This window comes from Pristis pectinata, chromosome 33 (genome assembly GCF_009764475.1).
Source record: "Pristis pectinata isolate sPriPec2 chromosome 33, sPriPec2.1.pri, whole genome shotgun sequence".
In the NCBI taxonomy this organism is placed as follows: domain Eukaryota; kingdom Metazoa; phylum Chordata; class Chondrichthyes; order Rhinopristiformes; family Pristidae; genus Pristis; species Pristis pectinata.
This window is the reverse complement of record NC_067437.1, coordinates 17,775,926-17,802,829: the sequence shown is the minus strand read 5'-3', so window position 1 is coordinate 17,802,829 and position 26,904 is coordinate 17,775,926. Positions and strand designations below refer to the sequence as shown.

Genomic DNA, 26,904 nt, shown 5'->3' with positions numbered 1-26,904 from the left:
CCTTGGTGTACAAGTCCCAGGATCCTCGAAGGTAGATAAGGTTCAAAGAAGGCATACAGGATACATGTCTTCAGTAAGTGGGGATATGGGAGCAAGGTGTTCAATGGTACAACATTATAAAACCTTGCTTAGGCCACAGCTGGAGTATTGTGTACAGTTCTGGTCACCACACTATAGCAAAGGTGTGAATGCACTAAGAGTGGGTGCAGAGAAAGTTCACCTGGATGGAGTGTTTCAGTTATGAGGAGAGTTCAGGTAGGCTGGGTTTGTGTTCTTTGGAGCGGAGAAGGCTGAGGGGGGATCTGATTGAGAGATTCAAAGTTCTGAGGGACAAAGACAGGGTAGATAGTAGGAGACACAAAAGACTGCAGATGCTGGAAATCTGCAGCAACACAAAAGTAGATAGTGGGAAACTTCCCTGTTACAGAGGTGTCAAAAGCTAGAGGACATAGGTTTAAAATAAGGGGAAGAGGTTTAGAAGGGATTTGAGGAAGAATTTTCTCACCCAGAGGAGGTTATAATCTGGAACACACTGAGGGGGTGGTGGAGGCAGAGACAACATTTAAGAAATATCTTGATGATCCCCTGAATTGCCAAGGCACAGAAGATTATAAATCAAGTGCTGGTAAAAGGAATTAGTGCAGATGGGCAGCTGATGGTCTGCATGGAAGTTTCTGTGCTGTATGACGCAATGACTGTATCACTTAATAGACCTTCATTCTTACAGGTTGGATGAAGATGGGAAGGTGCTGACCCCCGAGGAACTCCTATACAGAGTGAGTAATGGGGAGGAAGGGTGGGAGGAGCCCTAGTTGATTTCTGAGCAGAGGGGGCTTTTGACTATGGGGAGAAGGCAGGTGGGATTTTTCAACTGGTTCCTTGGGGGAAGGAGGGAGGAGATGAAGGGATGTGAGGTAGGAACAGGAGCTGAAGAGAAGTTTCAGGTTCTCTATCATTGAAGAGTTTGGAATATAAATAAAGGAAATAAGTACGGGGCACCAGTTATTGGGGGTAGAGCAACAGTAACTGGGGCAGGGGGAGGGTGGGGTGATGCATTCTGGCATGTGACACTGCGATCAGGGAAGCCTTCATGCTGGTAACTTCAAGTGGCTGTGATGTGTCTGCTTCTGGCTTTGATGGCGTTCTTGGCTTTGTCGTACTTGCGGAGGTGTCAATCATCTGTCTCAGTGGTATTTCTGGAAGGTGTTTATAATTAGGCAGTGCAAAAATAAGCATAGTCAATGGTATTCTGTTGCTCAGTAATTCCATAAGTTCTGTAATATTCCTAATTCCATGACTTCCCCTTGTCACAAGTAGTGTGGATGGTTTTTATTCGTGTTGGAACAAATCTCTTCAATGCACCATTGCCAATGGCCTGAAACCTGATGATCTTGGCATCTTGCTGAAGTCACCATTGTGATATGGCAGTCCCTTATCCGTCCTTGGGATCTGTGGTACACCAAACAGCACAAAACCCGATGGAGCTTCCGTGGGCATAGAACTGACCATTTCTATGAAGGGGGATCTATTATAGTCACTAACAATCACAAGCAAGTGATCACCAGAGTGTAGAAATCAACATTAACCTGTGGGGCCCTTGGGTAACACCCACAATTGAGTCAGTTCATGCAAGTTTGAAATTGTCACTACATTGTTGATTCTGTGTTCAATTCCTGGAAACTGTACTTTCTCCCTTAACAGTTGTGTGGTAGCCTTCATTGGCAGTGCCTATAATGCATTCTTTTAGTAACTATGAAATAATCATCCAAATATCTCTCAGCACAAGATCTGAGGTAGGTGTGATCATGCGTTCATCATGAACTTTGGGCAGATCATGCTATTTTTATGCACTAGGACTCGAGGGTGCATTGTCTGTGACTTGTTTCCTAGTGCACAAACTGTTGCAGCTTTGATTATGCATAGTATTATTGTTTTATACCCTAGGTTTATGCTCTCATAACTGATATGCTCTGTGATGTTTTCGTGACTAACTATGTCAGTTGAAGGCTTTGCAAAGTGATCTCTGCAGCATGAAGAGCTGATACTGTGAGAAAGCTCAGAAGGGTATCACAGTCACCTGAGGTTATGCAGGATGCCATGTTAACGCTCTTGCATATGAATGTCATTTGCAATAAAACATTTCCAGAATTTCAAAGGCATAGTAATATTGAAAAGGAATAACCTGGCATGTTTGTGCTGTATCAGGGAAGGGTGACAGTGAAGATTGTTGAAGCTTTTTCCCATAGCAGAGTTGTCTAAAACCAGAGGTAGAAGTTCAGGGTAAGGGGTTTAGAGGGGATCTGAGGAAGAATTCTTTTCAGCCAGAGGGTGTTTGAACTTTGGAACTCACTGCCTGAGGGGGTGTTGGAGGCAGAGGCGCACAACATTTAGGGAGTATCTGGACGGGCACCTAATCCCAAGGCTACAACCCAAGTGCTGGTAAATGGGATGAGTAGATTTAGGTGAAAATTTTTTAAAAATGTAGATGCTGGAAATCTGAAACAGAAACATAAAATGCTGGAATCACTCAGCAGGTCAGGCAGCATCTGTGGAGAGAGACACAGTCAACGTTACAGGGTCACCGATCCTTTGTCAGAACAGGGAAAGAGAAAGATATAAGTCAGTATTCAGTAGGAGAGAAGCTGGGGAAGGGGGATGGTGGAACAGAGGGAATATCTCTGATAGGGTGAAGCCAGGTAACCTAATTTGATCCCATCTTGGGTACTGTTTGTGTGGAGTTTGCATGTTCTCCCTGTGACCGCATGGGGTTCCCCTCGGTGCTCTGGTTTCCTCCAAATTGGTCAACATAAGTTACCCCTCAATGTAGGTGGGTGAGGGGAGAGCCGGGGAGTTGCTGGGCCTGTGAGAGACAATGAGTTGCAGGGCTGCAGTGAAATAAGGAGGAGTGGTGAATGGAACAGGCAGGATTGCTGTCCTGGAAGACTGAAGATACGCAAGTGGCTGAGTCGTTCCTTGTGTTTTGTCCACAAGGGATGTTGTTCAGACTTCAAAACCCAGAGCTTGAGCTCCAACTGATGAGATTTCCTATATCTGCCGTTGTCCAGGACACAGAACGTTTCGCAGAACACCTGCGCTCTGTCTGTAACCATGATCTGCATCTCCCCATTGCCAGTCACTTCAACTCCCCTCTCACACTATCACTGATATGTCAGTCCTCGGCCGCCTCCACTGCCAGAATTCCAAGCGCAAACTAGAGGAACAGCACCTCATTTTCCATCTTGGAACCTTGCAGCCTAACGGCACGAACATTGAATTCTCCCACTTTAGGTGATCCCGACCCTCCTTCCCAAAAAACTTCCCCCCAACCACCATCCTTCTTCTCTTCTTCCCTTTCCCAGCCGCCTTTTCTCTCTATTCTTGCTTTTTACCCATCCCCCACACCTGCCTATCTCTATCTCTTACCTGCATCTACCTATCACCACCCCGTGCCCACCCCGCCTCCCCTCTCCTGTCCACCTATCTCTGCTCTGCTTTTCCCTCCTATATATTGAGCTTCCCCTTTTCCTACCTTCAGTCCTGAAGAAGGGTCCTGACCTGAAACGTTGACCACCTGCTTTTCTCCACGGATGCTGCCTGGCCTGCTGAGTTCCTCCAGCATCGTCGTGTTTTTCACACAGAAAGCATCCTGGAGTTCCCACATGGCGCGGGATATGCATTCCATAGGACATGCGAGTCCCCCTGTTCTCAGTGGCTGCAGATTGATCCCATCAGGTTTTGGAGACTTGTCCACTCACGTTTCTCCTACCTCAGAGCTTCGGGGACCACCATCGATTTCAGTCTCACCTGACATCCTGATAACCTCCCCACTTAAGTTGCTAAGAAGGCGTATGGTGTGTTGGCCTTCATTAGTTGGGGTATTTTCAAGAGCCGCAATGTAATGTTGCAGTTCTATAGAACTGTTAGACCACACCTGGAGTACTGTGTTCAGTTCTGGTCGCCTCATTATGGGAAGGATGTGGAAGCTTTAGAGAGGGTGCAGAGGAGATTTACCAGGATATTGCCTGGATTAGAGAGCATATCTTATGAGGATAGGTTGAGTGAGCTGGGGCTTTTCTCTTTGGAGAGAAGGAGGATGAGAGGTGACTTGATAGAGGTGTACAAGATGATAAGAGGCATAGATCGAGTGGACAGTCAGAGACTTTTTCCCAGGGCGACAATGGCTAACACGAGGGGACATAATTTTAAGGTGATTGGAGGAAGATATAAGGAGAATGTCAGGGTTAATTTTTTTTTACACAGAGAGTAGTGGGTGCGTGGAATGCACTGTGACTGAGATTGTGGGGGCAGATACACTGGGGACATTTAGGAGATAGACTCATGAATGATAGAGAAATGGGGGGCTATGTGGGATATTAGAGCAGGATAAAATGTCGGCACAACATCGTGGGCCAAAGGGCCTGTACTGTGCTGTAATGTTCTATGTTACCGTATCTGTGGCAAAGTGCTCTTGATCAGCACTGATGTAAAGTTCTCATTTAGTACTTTAGCTAGCTGACTCTAACAAAGATCTCCAGTTTGGTCCCTAACTGGCCCAATTCTTCTCTGACCAATGTTGATTGTTCACAGTCCCTCTTATTTTCACTGCCAATCCGTTCTTGAGGTGACACTTTGCCCTCTTTATGTCCTTTTACATTTCTTTGTATTTTCATGTTCCAAAAAGCTTCTCTTACGTGATTAAGCTGACATCGGAATAGTAATCAGTGCTCTGACTGCTATTCCAGGATGTTATTTCCCAGTCCCTCCTTCCACAGCCACCAGGAAACAATAGTGTAGGGGTGGGGAAATAGCCAGAAGTTATGATCCATGTGGGAATCATCAACACAGGGAGAAGGAGATTTGGGGTTCTATACTCAAGTTGGGGAAGAAGGCAGGAATTTGGAAATAGTAACTTCTGGAGTACTCCCAGTAGTCCACAACTGTGAAAGTAGAAATGGGACATTAATAACACGGTGCTGTTTGATGACTGAAATTTGAGCATTGTCTTTAAAAACACATTTTCACCACTTGCAGTTTATTTTGTGTGAAAAAGAATAATTGTAGCTGATGACATGAATTATTTGTACCAATTAAAACCCTGTAAAATCCGAATGCACGATGAGCCAGCCATTTTGTTGCCTGAACTTGTGGTTCCATGCAGTGCCCAGCTCTGCTTTTCTTTCAGGCTGTCCAGTCAGTGAATGTGAGTCACGATGCTGCCCACGCACAGATGGATGTGAAGTTCCGATCACTGATCTGCGTGGGGCTGAAGTAAGTCAAAGTCTCCGGTCCTCTTTATAATCTCATCGCTTGAGGCCAGGCTATGTAGTAACACGATTAAATAGTTTAAGGTTCAGTATTTTGGTATACTAGCTCAGATGAACAACTTAAACACATCATTAGGACCAGGAAGGGATTTATGGAAAATAATTTGTGGAGTAAATCATCACAAAAAGACAAGAAGCTAAGTGACAAAAGGGCTCAAGAAAATTGCTGAGGGAGATGGTGAAGAGCTGGGTGAGTGAAATCTAACCAGTTACTTATTGGTCCAATATCTCTCCTCAGATCGTAAGTGTGCACATTTCACTTCCACACTTCCTTTTGGCTGCTCACTGTAAATCAGAGGATTTCAGTGGATGTTTATTCTGTGGTAATATTCTGCTGCTGAGGCAGAGATATGTCAAATAGTTTTTGCTCAGGGAAGTTTATAATCTGGCAGATTTTTGAAGTCAATAGAAACCATTAGGCAAAGGTTACATTTTTAAGCTATTCACAAATCAATTTGCAGCTCGAGTCAAAATAGAAGCAAATACGTTACAGACTATAATCGTGGGACAAACATTTTTGAGTAGCTTCCCCTCGACTGCACTGATTCTGTTGCCACTCAGATCAGTGCAGCCCACACTAATGATTGAAGACTGGGTGAAAATTAGCTTCAGCACAAATCGGCCAAATATAGTTTGTTGCATTCACTTAAAAAAAGCACTCCCAGTGAAGACGCGGGTGGTGTCAGACTGGGCAATGTGATCACCACTGATAGATTCCACTCTCCGCAGCCCACTGAGGAGCCTCAAGCAATCCAGCCCGTGCAAAGGTGTCATTCTGCACATCTTGAAAAAACAGAAACTAAATTATCAGTTTCCTGATCATTAAAAATAATCAATTTTTTAAAATTATTTTTATTTATCAAGAAACTGACTAATTGTACACTGATGTAGACAAAAAAAGGTTATATTTTTAGAAGTAATTTTGTGTCGTTTTATATCATGTTATTCACCAGTGACTTATTTTTATGATGGAACCATTCATAAATATATTCATCAAAAAGCACCTTGCGTACCTCTTTCAGGACCCCAACTAAACCTTGCTCTCATAAGCCTGAATTTTTCTTCTCTGAAATACCTTTCCCATGCACGACCTAACCCATCTCTGTCACATCTGAACCACCACCTCTCGTCCCCTGACCTCCGCCTCGCGCGTCCGCACCCAAACACTCTCACACATCCCCTGTCACCTGTTCCCACCATACTACACCAGTTTCACATCACGTGGCTCTGTGTTGGGGTCACGTTCCATGGTCTGCCCAGCACCGCTGTACCCTGCCCTGGCGCTGCTGTATCTACCACGCAGAGTGCTGACCTGTTACAGTGCTCTTGCTCCTGGAGTGCCAGCTCACAGATTCATACCCTTCTCTGCTTTAAAAAGACGTCCGCTCTGTTCTCTGCTCTACTGGGAACCTGGTACCAACTCCTGCCCTCCGGGTGTCCCACAGAAGTGAAGTGATGATCACATGGCTTAACAGCGGTTGGCTGTGTCACCACAGAAAAATCTCTGGGCTAGGGAGAGACGTGCAGCCAAACAGAGAGAGGGTGGAGACAGCAGCTTTTATCACATCCCACAGGGGAGATGAGAGAGACCCTGGAAGCTGCCAGTCTGTTAACACACGGAGCAGGTGCTGCCCATGTCCAGGAATGACCCACACTCACTGTGCAGCCCCATGTTGCAGCACAGAGAGACCACACCGCTCACCTCAGCCCTCACAGGCAGGCTCTGCACATGGGTGGCTCCCTCCACACCAAGCCGTTCAACCACTTTATTGAGGCAGAGCCCTCAGCCAGACTCCTGTTGCTGCAGTGGGGAGCGACAGGTCTGTGTGCAAGGTTCCTGGTGTGGCAGCGCTGTCAGTAACATTTCTCTTGTATAATGCAACAATAACTGATTCCACCAGCATGCTCGTTCCTGGGGAGGCATCCTGAGCATTCGGGTACTGGCGCGATTTCAGGGCCACTTACTCAGCCTTGTGTTGAATAGTGTAGAGTAATAGAGAGAGACAGCATGGGAACAGGCCTTTTCGCTCATTGAGTCCGATGTCAGAAAAGCAAAAGAGCTGGTCATTGACTTCAGGAAAGGGGGCGGTGTACATGCTCCTGTCTAGAACAATGATGCTGAGGTCGAGAGGGTTGAGAGCTTCAAGTTCCTGGGAGTGAACATCACCAACAGCCTGTCCTGGTCAAATCACGTAGATGCCATGGCCAAGAAAGCTCACCATCACCTGTACTACCTCAGGCTAAAAATGGCTAGAGAAATTTGGCATGTCCCCTTTGATGTTCACCAATTTTTATCAATGCACCATAGAAAGCATCCTATCCCGATGCATCATGGCTTGGTATGGCAACTTCTCTGCCCAGAATCACAAGAAACTGCAGAGAGTTGTGGACACAGCCCAGCGCATCACAGAAACCAGCCTCCCCACCCTGGACTCTGCCAATAGTTCTCACTCTCTCGGTAAAGCAGTCAGCTTAATCAAAAACCCCACCCACACCGGACGTTCTCTCTTCTCCCTCCCACTGTCAGGCAGGAGATACAACAGCCTGAAAGCACGTACCACCAGGCTCAAGGACAGCTTCTATCCTGCTGTTATAAGATTATTGAACAGTTCCCTAGTACGATAAAATGGACGCTTGACCTCACAATCTACCTCGTTATGACCTTGCACCTTATTGTCTGCCTGCACTGCACTTTCTCTGTAACTGTAACACCTTACTCTGCATTCTGTATTGTTTTACCTTGTACTACCTCGATGCACTGTGTAATGAATTGGTCTGCATGAACAGTGTGCAAGACAAGTTTTTCACTCTACCTCGGTACATGTGACAGTAATAAACCAATTCCAATTCCTATTAATCGATCATTTTTACATTCATCCAACCCTTACCCATTTTGTTTTCCCCACATTTCCATCAACTGCCCCAGATTCCACCACTAACCTCCACACTAGGGGTAATTTACAACGGCCAGTTAACCTACCAACCTGAATGTTTTTGGGCTGTGGGAGGAAACAGGAGCACCTGAGGGAAACCCACATGGTCACAGGGAGAACGTGCAAACTCCACACAAACAGCGCCAGAGGTCAAGATTGAACCCGGGTCATCAGAGCTGTGAGGGTTTTTCATTCTGCCTGTAAACAGCTTCTGCTGCCGCAGTGTTCAATTCCTTCTGCAAGATGAGGAATATTTTCAGGTGGCCAGTTTTCCACAGCAGTTATCCAGTAGCTGCGGGTGAGGTGCAGTTTAATTTGCCTCTGATTTGAGCAACCTTGTAATAGTTTTCCGTTTCCGAGTGTTATCACCAAGATTGTTCTTTAGTATCCATTGGTCTCATTCCTGCTGATAATTGATGCTCTCGCGCCCTCTTTGATTCCTGGTGTGAACTAATGTCGAGTGCTATAACCTGGGGGGATGTTTGACATACCTTGTCTTTCTGCAGTGAGCAGGTGCTGCCCCTGTGGCTGGAGGTGCTCTGTTCTAGTATGCAGACTGTAGAAAAATGGTACCAGCCCTGGTCCTTCCTACGTAGTCCTGGCTGGGTCCAGATCAAGTGTGAACTGAGGTAAGAAGCTGCTCTCACGCCCGAGTCTCACACCCCCTACACCCCCCTCATCTCACGCACCCAGATCTACAGTTGTAGAATCATACAGCGTAGAAACAGGCCCTTTGGCCCACCATGTCCATGCTGACCATCAAGTCCCCATCCATACTAACCCCATTTACCCACACTTAGTCTTCTGTGCCTTGGTGATTCAACTGCTCGTCTGGATCCTTATATGTTGTGGGAGTGTCCAGCTGCCCTCAGGGAGTGCCTGCCTCCAGCTGCCCTCAGGGAGTGTGTTCCAGATTCTAACCACCCTCTGGGGGAGGTAATTCTACCATAGGTTTCTTTAAACCTCTTACTCTTTACCGTCTTTAAAACTCGTGTTTTAAACAGTCTGCTATGGAGAAAAGTTTCTAGTCTGGGTATACTGCATGTGATGCTCACAGTGTGATCTCCTCTACAGTGGAGAAACCAAGGTTCAATCTGCCAGGGCGATTCTGAGCTTCCAGCCACCTCTCACTTTAATTCTCCATCCCACACCACCATTGTCCTCTTACATTGTACCAGTGAAGCCCACTGTAATTTTGAGGAACAGCACCCACCTTCCATCTAGCCATGTACAGCCCCTGGGACACTTGATATGAATCCAACAATTTCAGATAACCAGCCATGCCTATTTGTGTCAGAACAGGCATGACACAGTTTTTCTCTCTCCGCAAATGCTGCCTGATCTGCTGCGTATTTCCAGCATTCCCTTTTATTTCAGATTTCCAGCAACTGCTGTGTTCTGTATCTCACTGTTCCAGTGTTGTCTTTTTTTCTCTCCACTGCCTTGTTTATCAAGCTCTATTTACAGAGATTAACAAGCATTTCTCATTCCCTCTTAGCTGGCACCAACCACACTTGTGCTACTGGACAACCATGGTCTGCACCCTCTCACGCACACTCCCCCTGTTCTCAACCCTTCCCCTTCTCTTGCTGAAAATGTGCTTGATCTCTCACCCTCTCACCGATGGAAGGTCATCAACCTGAAATGTTAACACGTTTATCTTCCCACAAACTCCATCCTGACCTAGTGAGTAACTCCAGTGTTTTCTTGAATTAGTCCATGGTGTTCCCTTGTGAATTGTAGACTCTCATTCAAGCAGATTCTGCTGTCTTTTGGAGCAGACTATTTACTTTGAGTGTTTTTATTTAACCATTTGTATCCAGGAGAATAGTTCCATGAATATACTCAATGGGTAGCTAATTCCAAGGCTTCACAACCCTCTGCATGACCAAGTACCTCTGTGCTCTCTTCTGGCCCACTCCCTTCACCTGCCTATACCTCCCTTTGCTCTCACAGTTTACCTTCACACTTTTGGTAGGATATGGTATTGAAGAATATCAACCACTTACTGTCCAGGGTCTGCCCCCTCCACTGCCTACTGAGTAGGTGTCTAGAGGGCTCCCTTGCTCAATTGAGTCACCTTTGCTCAATTTAACCTCCTCAACCAAGGCATCACACGCCTGCTGAATGCATTTTCTCCCCCTGTCTTGCAGAGTGTTGTCCAGGTTTGCATTCAGCCTTTCGCAGGACTGGGAGCTCCCTGTCAAGAAAGAGGTAAAGAGAAAGGTTCATTAATGAACCCTAATTTATATTTGTGTGTGGTCCTGTGGTGTGTGTGTGTGTGTGTGTGTGTGTGTGTGTGTGTGTGTGTGTGTGTGTGTGTGTGTGTGGTATGTGTGCGATCGTTTGTGTGTGTGCGCGGTCGTGTGTGTGCGGTCATGTGGTGTGTGTGTGGTCGTGTGATTGTGTGGTGGGTTTGTGTGTGGTGTGTGTGGTCATGCGGTATGTGTGTGCATGTGGTCATGCAATTGTGTGTGTGATCATGCGGTGTGTGTGTTGTCATGTGGTGTGTGTGTGGCTGTGCGATTGCGTGTGGTCGTGTATGTGTGTAATGTGTGTGTGCTCGTGTGGTGTGTGTGCTCATGTGGCATGTGTGTGTGGTCACGCAGAGCAGGGGATGGGAAGTATGTGAGAGTGTATGTATGTTGGGGCAGGGAGGGAGTGCTTGTGATGCGGGGTGTGGATGACAAGGTGTGTCACTGCAGAGCTGTGGCGGGGGCTGAGTTCTAAGTGACGTCGGTAGTCGTACGTCAGTGGGGTGGCACGCTGGCACCGTGATGTGAGTCATACTCAGGGTTGTTCCTAATGACATCCCCAGCTCCATCTTACTGGACAACCCATTCTAAATGGAACAACTTGTATCCAAATTATTTTTCTTTGTTCATCAGGAGAAAGAGAAAAAGCCTCTGAAAGATGGAGTCCAGGACATGTTGGTGAAGCACCACCTCTTCAGCTGGGATATTGATGGTTAATTTACCACACTCCTCCCAGTCAAACAATCCCACACCAAATCTACTCAAGCGATTGGCACTGCAGGTGTCTGTGTACATAGCAATCACCCAGCCTCGTATGCACACATCTTAAGGGGAAGGAGACAGTCATCTCAACAAGGAACGTTGCATCATTGTGATCCTTAAACATTAACTCTTGGGAACTAATGTTCTATTCTTCTCCTTGCTGTCTGCAAAATAAGTTCAGTTGCACAGCATTCTTACATAATTCTCATTGGTGGCAATAGGTAACTTGGTTTCATCTGGGTTGATTGACCTGCACTGTAATCTTTCCCCGTTCCCATTCGCATCCCTGCCGGAGGGCACTTTGTATGTCTGATTAGGTCCAGGATTCCAGCCCATCGAGCTAGCATCCAGAGCTTGGCTCAAGATCTTACAGTCGCTGTAACCGTGCCAGAAGGATGTAAGAGATGAGCAGCACAGTTATAGACTGTCAGTGCAGTAGAGGATGGGTTTAAAAATGTTCTGAGACAAACTGCACACTTTACAAGCTAACTGAGACTAGGAAACAAAATATAATGCACTCCAGAAGCAAAAGCCACCAGCGAGCTTCTGCAAACCCCTCCGCGTTTGTTGTCACTGGAAGCCTTGCAGGAGGAAGCTGCCCAACGCTAAAGGATGCACCTTGTCATTCAGACTCTTGCAGTAGCTGTGCGTGTACAGCACGTCCCTGGAATGTTTGCTATCTGATGTACTCTGTTCTGTTCTGACACATAGAAGCCATGCATAGCAACTGAGCAATGCCATAAGTATGCTGGGCACCAGTGTGCTTTTTAACAGTGGGGCCCATGACATTTTAGACCCAGGCTTGTTTAAGCCTGGTTGAGTCCCTGAATAAACGATTATTAGCAGTCAGTCCATAACAGGGTGGCTGAGGCCTGTGTTCCAGGTGAAGTCCATGTCTAAGGGATCAGCACCCCGTCTTTTCACTGTTACCCCTCAGTTACAGTGCATTCTTGAGTTTAGACAACATCTCTGGAGTTTAGACAAGACCCTGATACCTTTAGTGGTTTGTCCAGTGTGGGTAATCTGAGCTCCCTACCACTGACAGTGTGTCTGCTCATAGCTCTGATTTGCAGTTTCCTCCAGACCCCACCTGAAGCTGGCCACTGTCAGCAGCCGCTGAGGACTCAGTAACAGTAAAGCTGCTGCCGAAGTTGTGAAATGGCTCAATAACTGGTCACCAAAATTGCAGCCTTCTCCAGGCACACTGTGAAAAGACGGAAGGCGAGTATTATTCCCATTTCAGGCATTCCCAAGTGGAAGGGATCTTAATTTGGAGTTTAACTTGATTTTATTGCAGTGCAGGTTTGTGGGAAAAATCAGATTTTAGAGATTAGTCCACAGTTTGAGTCTGACGATAGCAGGTTTTAATTTATTCCTTGTCTTCCCTGATTTTTATTTGATCATCACCCAGTCTGTATGTAAAAACTTTATATCATGTGAGCTATTTGTATATAAGTAATAAAGGAACACTGGGTTACTGGCAGTGTGCATCAGTGGACGTTACCTTGTGGCTGCAGGTTTCTGGCCTGTTGGCTGGGGAAGGCTTGGACCTCGCAATCCGTCGGGGCTGCCTCTGCTGATTAATGACGGGGTGAGACAGGCAGGATGGAGTATAACTCCTGGGGCTGCTTCAACAGCTCTGACCAACATTGACGAATGCAGGAAAAACAGGTGGATACCAGCCTGAGTCACTGATGGGAACGGGAGGTGAGGAGTGATTGGGCCAGGAATCAGTCCAGACCCGCAAGGGGAATTGGCTTTTCCTGTTAAAATCACCTCCATAGCCCCCAGTTTAGATGTGCAGCCCTGAAACTCTTCTAACACAACGAGAGTAGGCAGGATAACATGTGCAGCTTCTGCAAAGCCTGTGAAAGGAACCGGTACACACCCAATGGGCTGAATGGCTTCTGTGGGATCCACGCCTGGAGTCGTGCTGAAGATTTGGATGTTGACCTGATGTGATAAAAGTCAGTGATCTTGTGTAAGGCCAGCCTCAAACTGCCAAAGGCACCGCAGTCCCCACCACTCATCTCCACCAAGGTGAGCAAAAGGAAAGTGCATCTCATTTCATTTTAGTTTTATCCTAAGTTTAGTTGTTGAGGTGAGTGACTTTCACAGTCACAGGCTTGAAGCTTGTAGATGGAGCTCACAGTTTCCAGTGAGGAGGTAAGCAAGAGGGGACCCAATTGTACGTACTTGATATTAATTGAAGGGTGATTTCAGCTGATTGGACTAGTGCTACTTGGATGTGTAAAAAGGAAGTCAGAGGAGCCACTGCATGAATTTTTTCACAGCAGCCTCGGGCTTTGGTGGGTGAGCAGCTGCTGTCTGTGGGAACTTCTCGCCACCAGCCTTTGCTTGGATGGTGTGATGTTGGTTTCACTCAGCCTGGTGATTGGTGAATATTTTCACTCTCTTTATAGCCCAAATACAGTCATAGAGCCATAGAACTTCTCGCCACCAGCCTTTGCTTGGATGGTGTGATGTTGGTTTCACTCAGCCTGGTGAATATTTTCACTCTCTTTATAGCCCAAATACAGTCATAGAGCCATAGAGTCCTACAGAATCGAAACAGGCCCTTTGGCCCAACAGGTCCTTGCCAACCAAGATACCCATCTAAGCTAGACCCATTTGTCCACGTTTGGCCCTTATCCCTCTAAACCCTTCCTATCCATGTACCTGTCCAAGTGCCTTTTAAATGTTGTTAATGGACCTGCTTCAACCACAGCTTGTTCCATATACAGACCACACTCTGGGTGAAAATTTGCCCCTCAAGTTCCTATTAAATCCCTCCCCTCTCTCTCTCTCCCCAGCTGGGAACTGAGGTTAGATTGCATTTTAAGGGGCCCTTTCTAGGTGAAAAGCAGGTCAGAGCTCAGTCCCATTGGTCACATGGCTTGCATCATGCAGAAACATTCCTTGCGGTCAGGATGACTACATCTGCAGGGGCTGCCCCTGGTTTAGCCGGCTCAAGTTTGAGTGACAACTGGAGACTCTGTGATGTGTTCATGAGGCTGAAAGTTGGATAAGATAATGCACCATGTTGGGGGGGCGGGGGGGGGGGGGGGGGGTGAAGAGATGTAGTAACGTAAACCACAACTTCCAGGAAAAATAGACTTGAATTTGGGAGGTTCAAGAATTATGTGGGTTGGAGATGTAGTGGTAGTTAACACAGCAACGTTTGCTCAGTATAATTACTAATGGCAAAGTATAATAAATAACAATGCATCAAACTTCCTTTGGCATTCGTTGAGGTCACAGTGTTACACTTCATCATAATTTTGTATTTTGTTTAAGATAGCTTCAAGATGCCCCAGAGATTCTAAGGACTGCACTCCCTCTAAGAAATCAGGGCAAGTTATATCCATTAATACTCAACTGGATGTAATTAGTGGAAGTAAAGAAAATGAGGATCAGGTGGACATCAGCCATCTGTTAAATCTTCCATCATTAATGCTGCAAACAATCCATAACCTTGCCCACAAAGTAAAAGTTGGCCTCCTGAATGTTACCCGAGGAGTGCACTGGGTGATACAAAGGGCAGAGGTGTTATATTGGAGGACAAGAGTTGGGACATCATGTTGCAGCTGTACAAGATATTGGTGAGACTGCACTTAGAGTATTATGTACAGTTGTGGTCACTGTGCTGTAGGAAGGAAATGATTAAGCTCGAGAGGGTAAAGAAAAGATTCACAAGAATGGAGGGCTTGAGTTATAAGGAAAGACTGAATAGGCTGAGACTGTTTTCTGTGGAGCAAAGGAGGCTGAGGGGTGACCTTACAGAGATTTATAAAATCATGAGGGGCATAGACAAGGTGGATGGTCACAGTCTTTTCCCCAGGGTCGGGGAGTCTAGGTTTAAGGTGAGGGGAAGAATTTAAAGGGGACCCAAGGAGCAAGTTTTTCACACACACAGGGTGGGGGGTGTATGGAACAAGCTGCCAGAGGAAGTGGTACAGGTGGGTACAATTACAATATTTAGGAGATTTGGACAGGTCCATGGATAGGAAAGGTTTAGAAGGATACGGGCCAAATGCAGGCAAATGGGACCAACTCAGGTAGGCAACCTGGTCGGCATGGATGAGTTGGGCCAAAGGGCCTGTTTCCATGCTGTATGACTCTATGATATTTATTAGTCACATGTACATCGAAACACACAGTGAAATGCATCTTTTGCGTAGAGTGTTCTGGGGGCAGCCTACAAGTGTCGCCACGCTTCCAGCGCCAACATAGATGCCCACAACTTCCTCTTCTGTACATCTTTGGAATGTGGGAGGAAACCGGAGCACCCGGAGGAAACCTACGCAGACACAGGGAGAATGTACAAACTCCTTAAAGACAGCGGCCAGAATTGAAACCGGGTCGCTGGCGCTGTAATAGCGTCACGCTAACTGCTACACTACCATGCCTGCCCCTGCCTCAAGTTGCGAGCTTCACGGGTTGTTAGAGATGGGTATCCTGTAGCTCAAGGAAAGGCAGGGAAGGAATGGGTGACCACCAGGCAGAGGGAGGGAGGCAGGTCGTTGGGGAAACCTCAGAGCAACTTTCACCAGGACCATTTCTCCATGTTGGAAAATGGCAGGAGTGAACATGTCTCTGACGAGTCTAGCCAGAGCCAAGCACAGTGGGTGGCTCAGCTGCTCGAGTGCCACTGCTGAGTGGTGGGAGCTTCCATAGTGAGGGCAATGGACAAGCACAAACGTCTATCCAGGATGGTGTGTTACCTCACTGGTGCCAGGGGCCAGGATGCCACTGAACGGTTGCAGGACATTTTAAAGGGAGAGGGGAAACAATCAATGTTCCACACTGGTTAAAAAGAGGGATGAGGTCCTGCAACATGAATTTAGGGAGCCATTTCTCAAGATTAAAGATCAGGACCTTGATCTTTACCTGAACAAAGGTTGTAACCCCTCATTTCTTCTGGTGCCATGTTTTAATGAGTACAGGAATAGTAGGATAGGTCAGCTGAATGCATGGTGAAAGGAACTGTGTAAAATGGAGGGCTTTGTATCGCAGGCCACTATGGGGGGCAGTGAAGGAGGAAATTGCGGGGGCCCTGACAAATGTTTAAATCTTCGTTGGCCGCAAGTGAGGTGCAAGATGACTGGGGAAAAGCAAATGTACTTTTTATTAAAGAAGGGATAAGCCAGGAAATTATATCCAGTGAGTCCAAAGTAAGTGGGAGGGAAAAAAGTTCTGATAGACAGGATTAATCTCTGCTCGGAATGGCAGGGATTAGTCTAAAATAGTCAATGTGGCTTTGTTAGGGGGAGATCCTACCTGGCTAATTTGATTGAATTTTCCGAAGTGTATTGGTGAGGGCATGTGGTTGATGAAGTTTACACAGACTGGTATTTGTGCTGCTGCGTCATTCGACACAGTCCTGCTCTGGAGACCACATTCCTGCTCTCTCCCTTTACCCTTTCATGCTTTTTATGTCTAGAAATATATCTACTTCCTTCTGTGGTAGTGAACTCCACCGATTTACCACCTTATGAGAGAAGGAATTTGTCCTCCCCTCAATCCTAAATGTCTACCCTGTATCCTGAGTCTCTGACCCCCTCATCCTAAACCCCCTGACCCAGGGGAAACATTTCCCATCATTCTGGCCAGTGGCAATCAATGAGATCTCCTCTCATTCTTCTAAATTCCAGGCCTCGTTGACCCAATCTCCTCAAACGACAATCCCACCATTCCCAGGAATGAATCTGGTAAACCTTCATGGGCAAGTACATTCCTTCCTGGTAAGGGGACATAAACTGTACTTGTTCCAAGGAGAACAACCCCAGCTTCTCCACTCTAACCATCAGTTACATCCCTGGGATTATTTTAGTAACTGCCTTCTGCACCCTCTCCAAACCTTTCACATCCTTCTGAAAATGCAGCGCCAGGAATGGACACAGTGCTCCCATTGTGGCTCAGCCTGTGTTATGTAAAGGTTCACCATATATTTTTTAACCACTTCCTCAACCTCCCCTGTCATAGTCAGTGAACTAACCACATTTGCGTTCCGTATATCTCTGTCCTTGTGGCCCCAAAGGTTATCCTGCTTCTTCTCATTCCTCGCCCATTCCGTGAGACCCATATACCTGCACAAAGTCTGTCGCAATCCTCCTCGCTGTTCACCTCACCTCCAGGTTCTGTGCCAGTTGAAATTTGGAAGTTGTGCCCTTTAACTGATATCCAGGTCATTAATATGTATGAAGAAAAGCAGTGATCCCAGTTACGGTCCCCAGGCAACTTTCCGTACACTTCCCCTCGGTATGAAAAACAGTCTTTCACTTCCATCCTCTGCTTCCTGTTACCTAGTCGATTTTCTCTCCATACTGCCCCAGTCCCTGTCTTCCATGGGTTTCAGTCTATTATCTGGCACCTTATCAAACTCTCTTTGGAAGTCCATATAAACCGCATCAACTGCATTTCCCTCATTGATTTCCCCCTCTGTAACTTAATCAAAAACCTGTTGTTAGTTGGACAGAATTTGCCTTTAACAAATTCAAGCTGGCTTTCTCCGATCAATCCACGGTTATCCAAGTGACTGCTGATTCTGTCCCTGATTATTGTTTCCAGAACTTTCCCTCCTTCGGTGGTTAAATTGACTGGTCTGTCATCACTGGGTTTCTCTCTACATCCTTTTTCTAAGACAAGGATGTGTTTTCCCTGGAGCGGAGGAGGCTGAGGGGTGATCTGATGGAGGTATATTAAGGATAAATGGTCAGAATCTTTTTCCCATGGTAGGAACATCAAAAAACAAGGGGGCATGGGTTTAAGGTGAGAGGGAGGAGATTTAAAGGGGATCTGAGGGGAAAGTTTTTATTTAGACAGAGAGCGGTTGGTATCTGGAACTCACTGCCAGAGCTGGTGGTGGAATCAGATACAATTAGTGTGTTTAAGAGGCATTTAGACAGATACTTAGATAAGATATCTTTATTAGTCGCATGTACATCGAAACACACAGTGAAATGCATATTTTGCATAGAGTGTTCTGGGCGCAGCCCACAAGTGTTGCCACGCTTCCGGCGCCAACATAGCATGCCCACAACTTCCTAACCTGTACATCTTTGGAATGTGGGAGGAAACCAGAGCACCTGGAGGAAACCCATGCGGACACGGGGAGAACGTACAAACTCCTGACAGACCGCGGCCGGATTTGAACCTGGGTCGCTGGCACTGTAAAGCGTTACGCTAACTGCTACACTACCGTGCCTGCCTAATGTGGGCAAAGGCAGATAGGTAAAATTGTCAGCATGGATGGGGTGGGCTGAAAGGGTGTACAACTCTGACTCTCAGTCCTCGAGCTCCATCCTGGATCATGGCCAGCGTCTCTCTAAGTTCCTGCCTCCCTTCCACACCTGGAGTATTGTATTCAGTTCTGGTCACCTCATTATAGGAAGGACGTGGAAGCTTTAGAGAGGGTGCAGAGGAGACTTACCAGGATGTTGCCTGGATTGGAGAGCATGTCTTATGAGGATAGGTTGAGTGAGCCTAGGGCTTTTCTCTTTGGAGAGGAGGAGAGGTGAGTTGATAGAGGTGTACAAGATGATAAGAGGCATAGATCGAGTGGACAGTCAGAGACTTTTTCCCAGGGCGACAATGGCTAACATGAGGGGACAATTTTAGGGTGATTGGAGGAGATACAAGGGGGATGTCAGGGGTAAGTTTTTTGACCAGGGAGTGGTGGCTGAGTGGAACACACTGTCGGCAGAGGTTGTGGGGGCAGATACATTAGGGAAATTCAAGAGACTCTTAGATAGCCACATGAATGATAGAGAAATGGGGGGCTATGTGGGAGGGAAGGGTTAGATACTGCAAATATTAGAGCAGGATAAAACGTCAGCACAACATCATGGGCCGAAGGGCCTGTACTGTGCTGTAGTGTTCTATGTTCCCCTCTCCATTCATCAGGTGCGGATGGTGAGTGGTCCCATTATCTGCTTCCTGAGCACAGAGATATCCCCCCCCCCCCCCGTGCCTTTCAACCTGCTAGAGGAGTTGGTGCTTTAAGGACGATAACTGCTGGCATGCCAGCCATCGCATGCTCTAGGAAAGACGTACACACCGTTGACTGCATTCCAGCCGTCACTGATTTCACACGTGAGGCTGAATGTTCATGAGAGGCACATTCCAGGAGGTGACTGCCTGCAGGCAGAGAGGAATTGGGTGACCGCCAGACAGGCCTGGAAGACCAGGCAGGAGCCCCTGGGTTATTCATGCTCCCAAACCAGTATTGAGTCGGGGATAACAGACAAGACAATGTTCCTCAAGGGAGTATATTCCAAGCCACGTCCTTGACACCATGGTTAACTCAGCTGCATGGAGGAGGGGCAGAAAGGACAAGGGGGCCAGTGATAAGGGATTCAAACTCTGAGGAGGACAGACAGGCATGTCCTTCACCCAGTGCCTCCAAGATTCCAGGGTCAAAGCTGTTACTGAGCAGCTGCAGAACATTTGGAGAGGGGAGCATGACCCTTCTCAGTGTCAGTGACAATGTAGGAAGGAAGGATAAGGTACTGCAGGGAAGCAGAGAGGAGTTTGTACAGAGTAAGGGGATGGTATAATGTGTGACTGATGAGATGGTGCAGGGCAGGAGGACTTAGCTTCTGGGGAAGGTGGTGGTGTCCTGCACAAACCAAGTGGGCTGTCACTCAACGGTGTTCTTGTGGAGAGGTTTGCTACTGCTATCAAGGAGGGTTTAAACTCACTCAGAGAGAGGCAGGGAACCTCATGGCAGTTTCAGAAGGGAGAAAGGCAAAGTTGGACAGGGTTTAGTAAAGAAGTCTGAGAGACTGAGGAATGAGTTTGCAAGGCAGGGTAAACATTGGCTGAGAGAAAGGAAACGTGTTTTTGGCACTGGTTAACTAGTTGCACTTTAATGCAAGGAGTATCAATAATAAAAGCAGTGAACTGAGGGCACAGTATGACATGGGGACCATTGTTGAAACATGGCTCAGAGGTGGGCAGGAGAGACTGTTTGTCATTGCTGGTTCCGGGGAGTTCAGACCAGCGAGACAGAAGGATGAGATGGGGGGAGGTGTAGCAATATTGGTTCAAAAAATGATTACATCTGTGAGGAGGACATCATGCTGGATAGGTCAACAAATGAGGCTGTATTGGTTGAACTAAGGACAGATGAAAGACAAAGTCATGCTGATGGGGGTGTATTATTGGGCCCATTGATAGTGAGAGGGGGATAGAAGAGCTTCTGCAAACTGCAAAAATATCAGAACAGTCTAGCTGAGGATTGAACACTCAAACATTGACTGGCACCACAGCAAAGTGTAGAAAGATCAGAATTAGTTTAAACTAATTTGGCAGGGGGGTGGACACAATTGGGAGGGATATGCAGTCACATAGAGAAGGAAAATTAAGTCAGTCCAGTGCATCAAAGGTAATCGTTTTAATTAATACCTGACACCCCCAAGGAAGGACACAGCACTGGGCTCAGTCTTAACAAATAAACCTGGGGAAATAGATAACAGTAGCAGTGGGAGAGCATATAGGGAACACTGATCATAATTCAGTTAAATTGAACATATGGAAAAGATAAGCTGGAGGTAAAAACTCTAAAATGTGTTAAGGCCAATTTTACAAGATTGAGATATGATGAAGCAAAAATGGACTGGAGGTAACTCCTTCAAATCAGTGCCATAGCATTACAGGGGAGGAGATAGAGGATCCAGAACAAATATGCCCCCAAGAAAAGGGGGAACTACCAAGTTGAAACCCCCATGGATGTAGCAGAACATTACAGGCAGAACAAAGCAGAAGAAATGAAGCTGATGACAGAGACCAAGAGCTCGGCACTGTGGAAGACCGGGAGGAGGAGAGAGGTGCAGAGGTGAAACCAAAAGGGAAAGTGGGAAGATCCCGTGTGTATCCGTAGGAAAGTAAGATGATAGCATAAGTGTGGAGTCGTGATGAGAAATTCTGAATGAGGGTGTTGCATCTGTCCCACAGGAGGGTGGGAGGAAGAAGTGTTGAAGATGATAACGGCAGAGAGCACACATTAAGGAGTGTGGCATCTTTAAAAGGCAGTCAGAGAAGGAACAGGTGACAACCAGGTGGGGGGAGGGAGGCAGGCCGGTAGTCTGCCCTCAGAAATGGCTCAGCTGCACGAGGGGGATGGAGCTTGAGTCCCACAGGAGCTTCTACAGTGAGGGGAATACAGAGCACAAGCGTGAAACTGGGTGTCACTGAACGGTTGCAGGACATTTTAAAGTGGGAGGGGAAATGGCCAGAGGTCATGGTCCACATTGGCAAAAAGAGGGATGAGGTCCTGCAACATGAATTTAAGGAGCCAGTTCTCGGGTTATAGAGTGGGACCTCCAAGGTCGTAATCTATGGATTACTTCTGGTGCCACGTGCTAGTGAGTATTGGAATAGGAGGATAGGTCGGGTGAGTGTGTGGCTAAAGGGATGGTGTTGGGATGGAGGGCTTTAGATTTCTGGATCACTGGGACTGCTTCTGGGGAAGGTGAGTTCTGTTCAAGCTGGACGGGTTGCATCTGAACTGGGATGGGTCCAATGTGCTTGCGGGGAGGTCTGCTGGTGCTGTTGGGAGAGGTTTAAACTAATTTGGCAGGGGAGTGGGACACAATTGGGAGGGATATGCATCCACATCGAGAAGGAAAACTAAGTCCAGCAGGCAGAGCAGACATAGGTATGATAAGGCATCTGGGAAGAATGCAAGACTAAGTTCCATCTATTTTAGTGCAACATAAGGCAGATGAACTTAGAACGCTGATCAGCACATTGGAATATGATACTGTAATCATACATGGTTGAAAGGAGGACAGGACTGTAACTCAACATTGCAGGGTAGGGAACCTTCAGGCATAACATGAGGGAGGTAAAAGTGGGGTGGGGTGGGGTGGCATTGCGAAGAGACCATCACTGCAGTAGTGAGAGGATGTCCTACAAGGCTTATCAAATGAGTACAGAGGGACAAAAAGGGGGTGATCACTGTTGGGGGTATGCTACAGGCCTTCTAACAGCCAGTAGAAGATAGAGAAGCAGATATATAGACAAACCGCAAAGAGAGGTAAGAGGAATAGGTTAAAAATGACACTGTGAGGTAGATGCTGGAGCCTGCTGCCTCACAGCTCCAGTGACCCAGGTTCACTCCTGACCTCTGGTGCTGTCTTTGTGGAGTTTGCACCTTCTCCCTGTAACTGTGTGGGTTTCCACCGGATGCTCCATTTCCTCCCATATCCCAAAGAAATGCAGGTTGGTAGGTTAATTGGCCGCTGTAACTTGCCACTTGTGTGTAGGTGAGAGGTAGAATCTGGAGGGTGCTCGTTTGAACGTGGGGAGAATAAAATGGGTTGGTGTAGGATTAGTGTAAATGGGTGCTTGATAGTTGGTATGGACTGTTTCAATGCTGCATAACTCTTTGACTGTATAGTAGTCTGAGATTTCAACTTCCCCAATATGAACTGGGATCATTTTAGTGTGAAAGGCATAGAGAGGGTGGGATTTTTAGAGTGCATCCAGGAGAGTTTTTTGAGCCATGGTCCAATTAGAGAAGGAGCAGTACTGTGGCCCATCCTGGGAAATGTAGCCTGGCAACTGGCTGAAATGTCAGTGGGAGAACATTTTGGAGATAGTGAAAATAACTCTGTAAGTTTACGGAAAAGGACAAGGATAATCTGGAAACTATGGTCCTGAATTGGGAGAAGGCTGATTTCAATATATAAGACAGGACCTGGCAAAAGTAGACTGGGGGCAGCTACTTGCAGGTAGCATTGAAGAAGCAGGAATCATTCAAAAGTGGAATAATGAGGGTTCAGGGCTAACATGTTCCCATAGGGTAAAAGGTACAGACAGTAAGTCCAAGTAACCCTGGATGTCAGAGTATATTGTGTGCCAGATAAAGAAACAGAAGGAAGCATCTGGCATGTAGACAGGATTGAAAATGGGGGAGGTCCTTGAGCCAAGAGGACGGACGGACGGACACACACACACACACACACACACACACACACAGTATTTGATAAAATACTAAGGACAAGAGGGTAATTAGGGAAAGAATGGGGCCCATTAGGGACCAAAAGGGCAATTGGTGCAGAGAGCCAGAGGACATGAGTGAGGTGTTAAATGAATACTTTTCATCTGTAGTCAGTAAGGAGAAGGGCATCGTACTTGGAGAATGAAGAGGATGGTGAAATTCCAGAATTTGCTATCATTAACAAGGAGGAGCTATTAGCTGTCTCAGAGGGTTTAAAGGTGGATAAATCCCCAGGGCCTGATCAGATGTTTCCCAGGCTGCTATGGGAGGCAAAGGAGGAGATCACTGCAGCCCTGGCAGAGATTTTTATATTTCTGCTGGTCACAGGTGAGGTGCCATACAACTGGAGGACAGTGATTGTGGTGCCTTTATCCAAGAAGGGCAGCAGGGATAAACCAGGTAATTATGGGCCCTTGAGTCTAATGTCAATGGTAGGAAAAAATTCCTGAGGAACAGATTTAATCTGCACTTGGAAAGGCCATAATTAATCAAAGATACACGGCTTTGTTAGGGAGAGATCATGTCTGATCAATTTGATTGAATTCTTTGAACGTATTGATGAAAGCAGTGTGCTTGATGTAGCCTACATGGACTTCAGTAAGATCTTTGACAGGTCCAACACAGGAGACTGGCCCAAATGGTTAGACCCCATGGCAGGTTGGCAAATTGGATCCAAAGTTAGCTTGGTACTAGAAGATGTTTTTGTGATTGGAAGCCCGTGACCAGTGGTGTACCACAGGGATCCGTGCTGGGACTCTCACTGTTTGTCGTATACGTTAATGACTTGGATATGAACATAAGTATGATCAGAAATTTTCAGTTGACAAGAAAACTGGTGGTGGTGTTAATGACAAGGATAGTCAGAGGCTTTAGGATGATGTTCACGAGTTGGTAAGATTGGCAGAGTAATGGCAGGTGGAACATAAGGGAGAGGTGATGCACTTGGAGAGGGCAAGTAAGCAAAGGACGTACATGGTGAATGGTAGGACCCTAGGGAGTACTGAGGGACAGCAAAACCTTGGTGTACTGGTCCAGGGATCCTTGAAGGTGCCAGCACAGGTGGATAAGGTAGTGAAGCTTATGGGATGCTGGCATTCATTAGCAGGGACATAGAATATAAGGGATGGGGTGGTTACTGTCCAACTTTATAAAAACTTGATTACCCCACAGCAGAGAACTGTGTGCAGTTCTGGTCGCCACACTGTAGGAAGGATGTGACTGTAATGAAGATAGTGCAGAGGAGCTTCACTAGATTTTGCCTGGGGTGGGATGGAGTGTTCAGTTATGAGGAGAGACTGGATAGGCTGTGTTTGTTTTCCTTGGAGCGGAGGAGGCAATTCCTGTTAGCAGTGTACAAAACTCTGAGGGGCATTCATAGGGTATATTAGTAGGAAACTTTTCCCACAGCAAAGGTGTCTAAAAATAGAGGGCATGTTTGGAGGAAGGGCTGTTTAGAGGCAATCTGGGGAAGAACACGTTCACCCAGAGGGTTGCTGGAATCTGGAACAAACACCTTGAGGGGCTGGAGGAGGCAGAGAGATGCTGCCTGGAAGATTGGATTTAATATAGATAAGAAGGATCAGTGAATTTCAGCAAGGTGTTTGACCAAGAAAATAAAAATCCATGGATGCAGGCCCTTCAGCCCATCGAGTCCATGCCGTCCATCAACCACCCATTTACACCAATCCTACACTAATCCCATTTTACCCACCTGACATTCCCATCTGCTGCCCCCAGATTCTACCACTTACCCACACACTGGGGGCAATTTATAGTGTTCAATTAACCTACCAACCTGCACATCTTTGGGATGCGGGAGGAAACCGGAGCACCCGGCAGAAACCCACGTGGTCTCAGGGAGAACGTGCAAACTCCACACAGACAGCAGCAGAGGTTGGGATTGAACCCGGGTCACTGAAGCTGTTAGGCAGCAGCTCTACTGGCTGCGCCTCTGGTCACCGTAGTTGGTTCAGTGACAGAAAGCGAAGGGTAATGGTGGAGGGGAGTTGTAGTGTGCAGGGAGGTGGATGGAGTGGGCTTCACAGGGTTTGCTACTGGCCTCCAAGCACTTCATCACATAAGTGAACTGGAATGTAGCTGCAACGTTTAGAACGTTTCTCGATGAAGCCAGCGAGGAGGAAATCTCGAGCTTGCAGAATGATCTCAGGCCTCTGGTTCAGTGGGCACAGAGGGGCCAAATGGAATTTATTCTGGAGAAGTGTGTGCTGATGCAGTCAGGGAGAGCCAACAAGGCAATCAAACAAGGCCCAACGAGTCCATGCCGACCACGGTGCCCACCCATTTTCCTGCATTCCGCCAATATCCCTCTAAGCCCCGCCCCTCCATGTACCTATCCAAGTGCTTCTTAAATGTTCTGAAAGAAGTAGCTGAAGAGATTGTGGAGGATTTAATAGTGATCTTTTAAGAATTACTGGAGTCAGGGGTGGGGTGGTTCCAGAGGACTGGAAAATTGTAAATGTGACACCGCTGTTTAAGAAGGGAGGGAGGCAAAAGACAGGTAATTAAAGCCTGACCTTGGTGGTCGGTAAGATTTTAGAGGCCATTATTAAGGATGGAATTTCGGAGTACTTGGTAGTACGTGATAAAATGGGATGAAGTCAGCACGGTTTCGTTCGGGGGAGATCTTGCCTGATGAATGTTAGAATTCTTCGAGGAGGTAACAAGCAGGTTAGACAAAGGGGAGTTGGTGGATGTGGCTTACTTGGATTTTCAGAAGGCCTGTGACAAGGTGCCACACACGAGGCTGCTAAAAAGGTAAGAGCCCATGGTGTTCGAGGTAAGGTACTAGTATGGATAGAAGATTCCTTGAGTGGCAGAAGTCAGAGAGTGGGGATAAAGGGGTCCTTATCAGGATGGCTGCCAGTGTCTAGTGGTGTTCCCCAGGGGTTAGTGTTGGGACTGCAACTTTTCACTTTATACATTAATGATCTGGATGAAGGAACTTCGTAAATAATTGGTAAATTAGTTTATTATTGTCACATGTACAGTGAAAAACCTTGTTTTGCATTCTGTCCATACAGAGCATTTCATTACAACAGAGCATCGAGGTAGTACAAGGGAAAACAAGAACAGAATGCAGAATAAAGTGTTACAGTTACAGAGAAATTGCAGTGCAGGCAGACAATAGGGTGCAAGGTCATAACGAAGTAGATTGTGAGGTCAAGAGTCCAGTTTATCGTACTAGGGGACCGTTCAATGGTCTTACAACAGCGGGATAGAAGCTGTCCTTGAGCCTGGTGGTACGTGCTTTCAGGCTTTTGCATCTTCTGCCCGATGGGAGGGGAGAGAAGAGAGAATGTCTGGAGTGGGTGGGGGTCTTTGATTATGTTGGCTGCTTTACTGAGGCAGTGAGAACTTGAAGCTTTTGACCTCAGAACCATTGATGAACTGACGGCATTGTGGCCAAGTTTGCAGACAATAGCACGACAGGTAGTGTTGTGGAGGCAGGGAGCCTGCAGAAGGACTTGGACAGGTTGGGAGAGTGGGCAAAGAAGTGGTAGATGGAATACAGCGTGGGGAAGTGTGGGGTTATGCACTTTGGTAGGAAGAATAAAGGTCTAAGTTCAGAAATCAGAGGTGCAAAGGGACTTGGGAGCCCTAGT

General features: G+C 46.8%; 1 protein-coding gene across 2 annotated transcripts in view; it reads left to right on the top strand.

The window, feature by feature from the left end:
- The window catches only part of sgsm3 (small G protein signaling modulator 3), a 108,000-nt gene extending 95,243 nt beyond the window's left edge, over window positions 1-12,757 (top strand). For both annotated transcript variants that reach the window (XM_052043409.1, XM_052043410.1), the window contains exons 21-25: window positions 728-776; window positions 5,183-5,268; window positions 8,764-8,886; window positions 10,411-10,471; window positions 11,146-12,757. In XM_052043409.1, the coding sequence (XP_051899369.1) occupies window positions 728-776; window positions 5,183-5,268; window positions 8,764-8,886; window positions 10,411-10,471; window positions 11,146-11,229 (403 nt within the window). In that variant the 3' untranslated portion in view covers window positions 11,230-12,757. The remainder of the gene's footprint in view (window positions 1-727; window positions 777-5,182; window positions 5,269-8,763; window positions 8,887-10,410; window positions 10,472-11,145) is intronic.
- The last annotated feature ends 14,147 nt before the right edge of the window (window positions 12,758-26,904 follow it).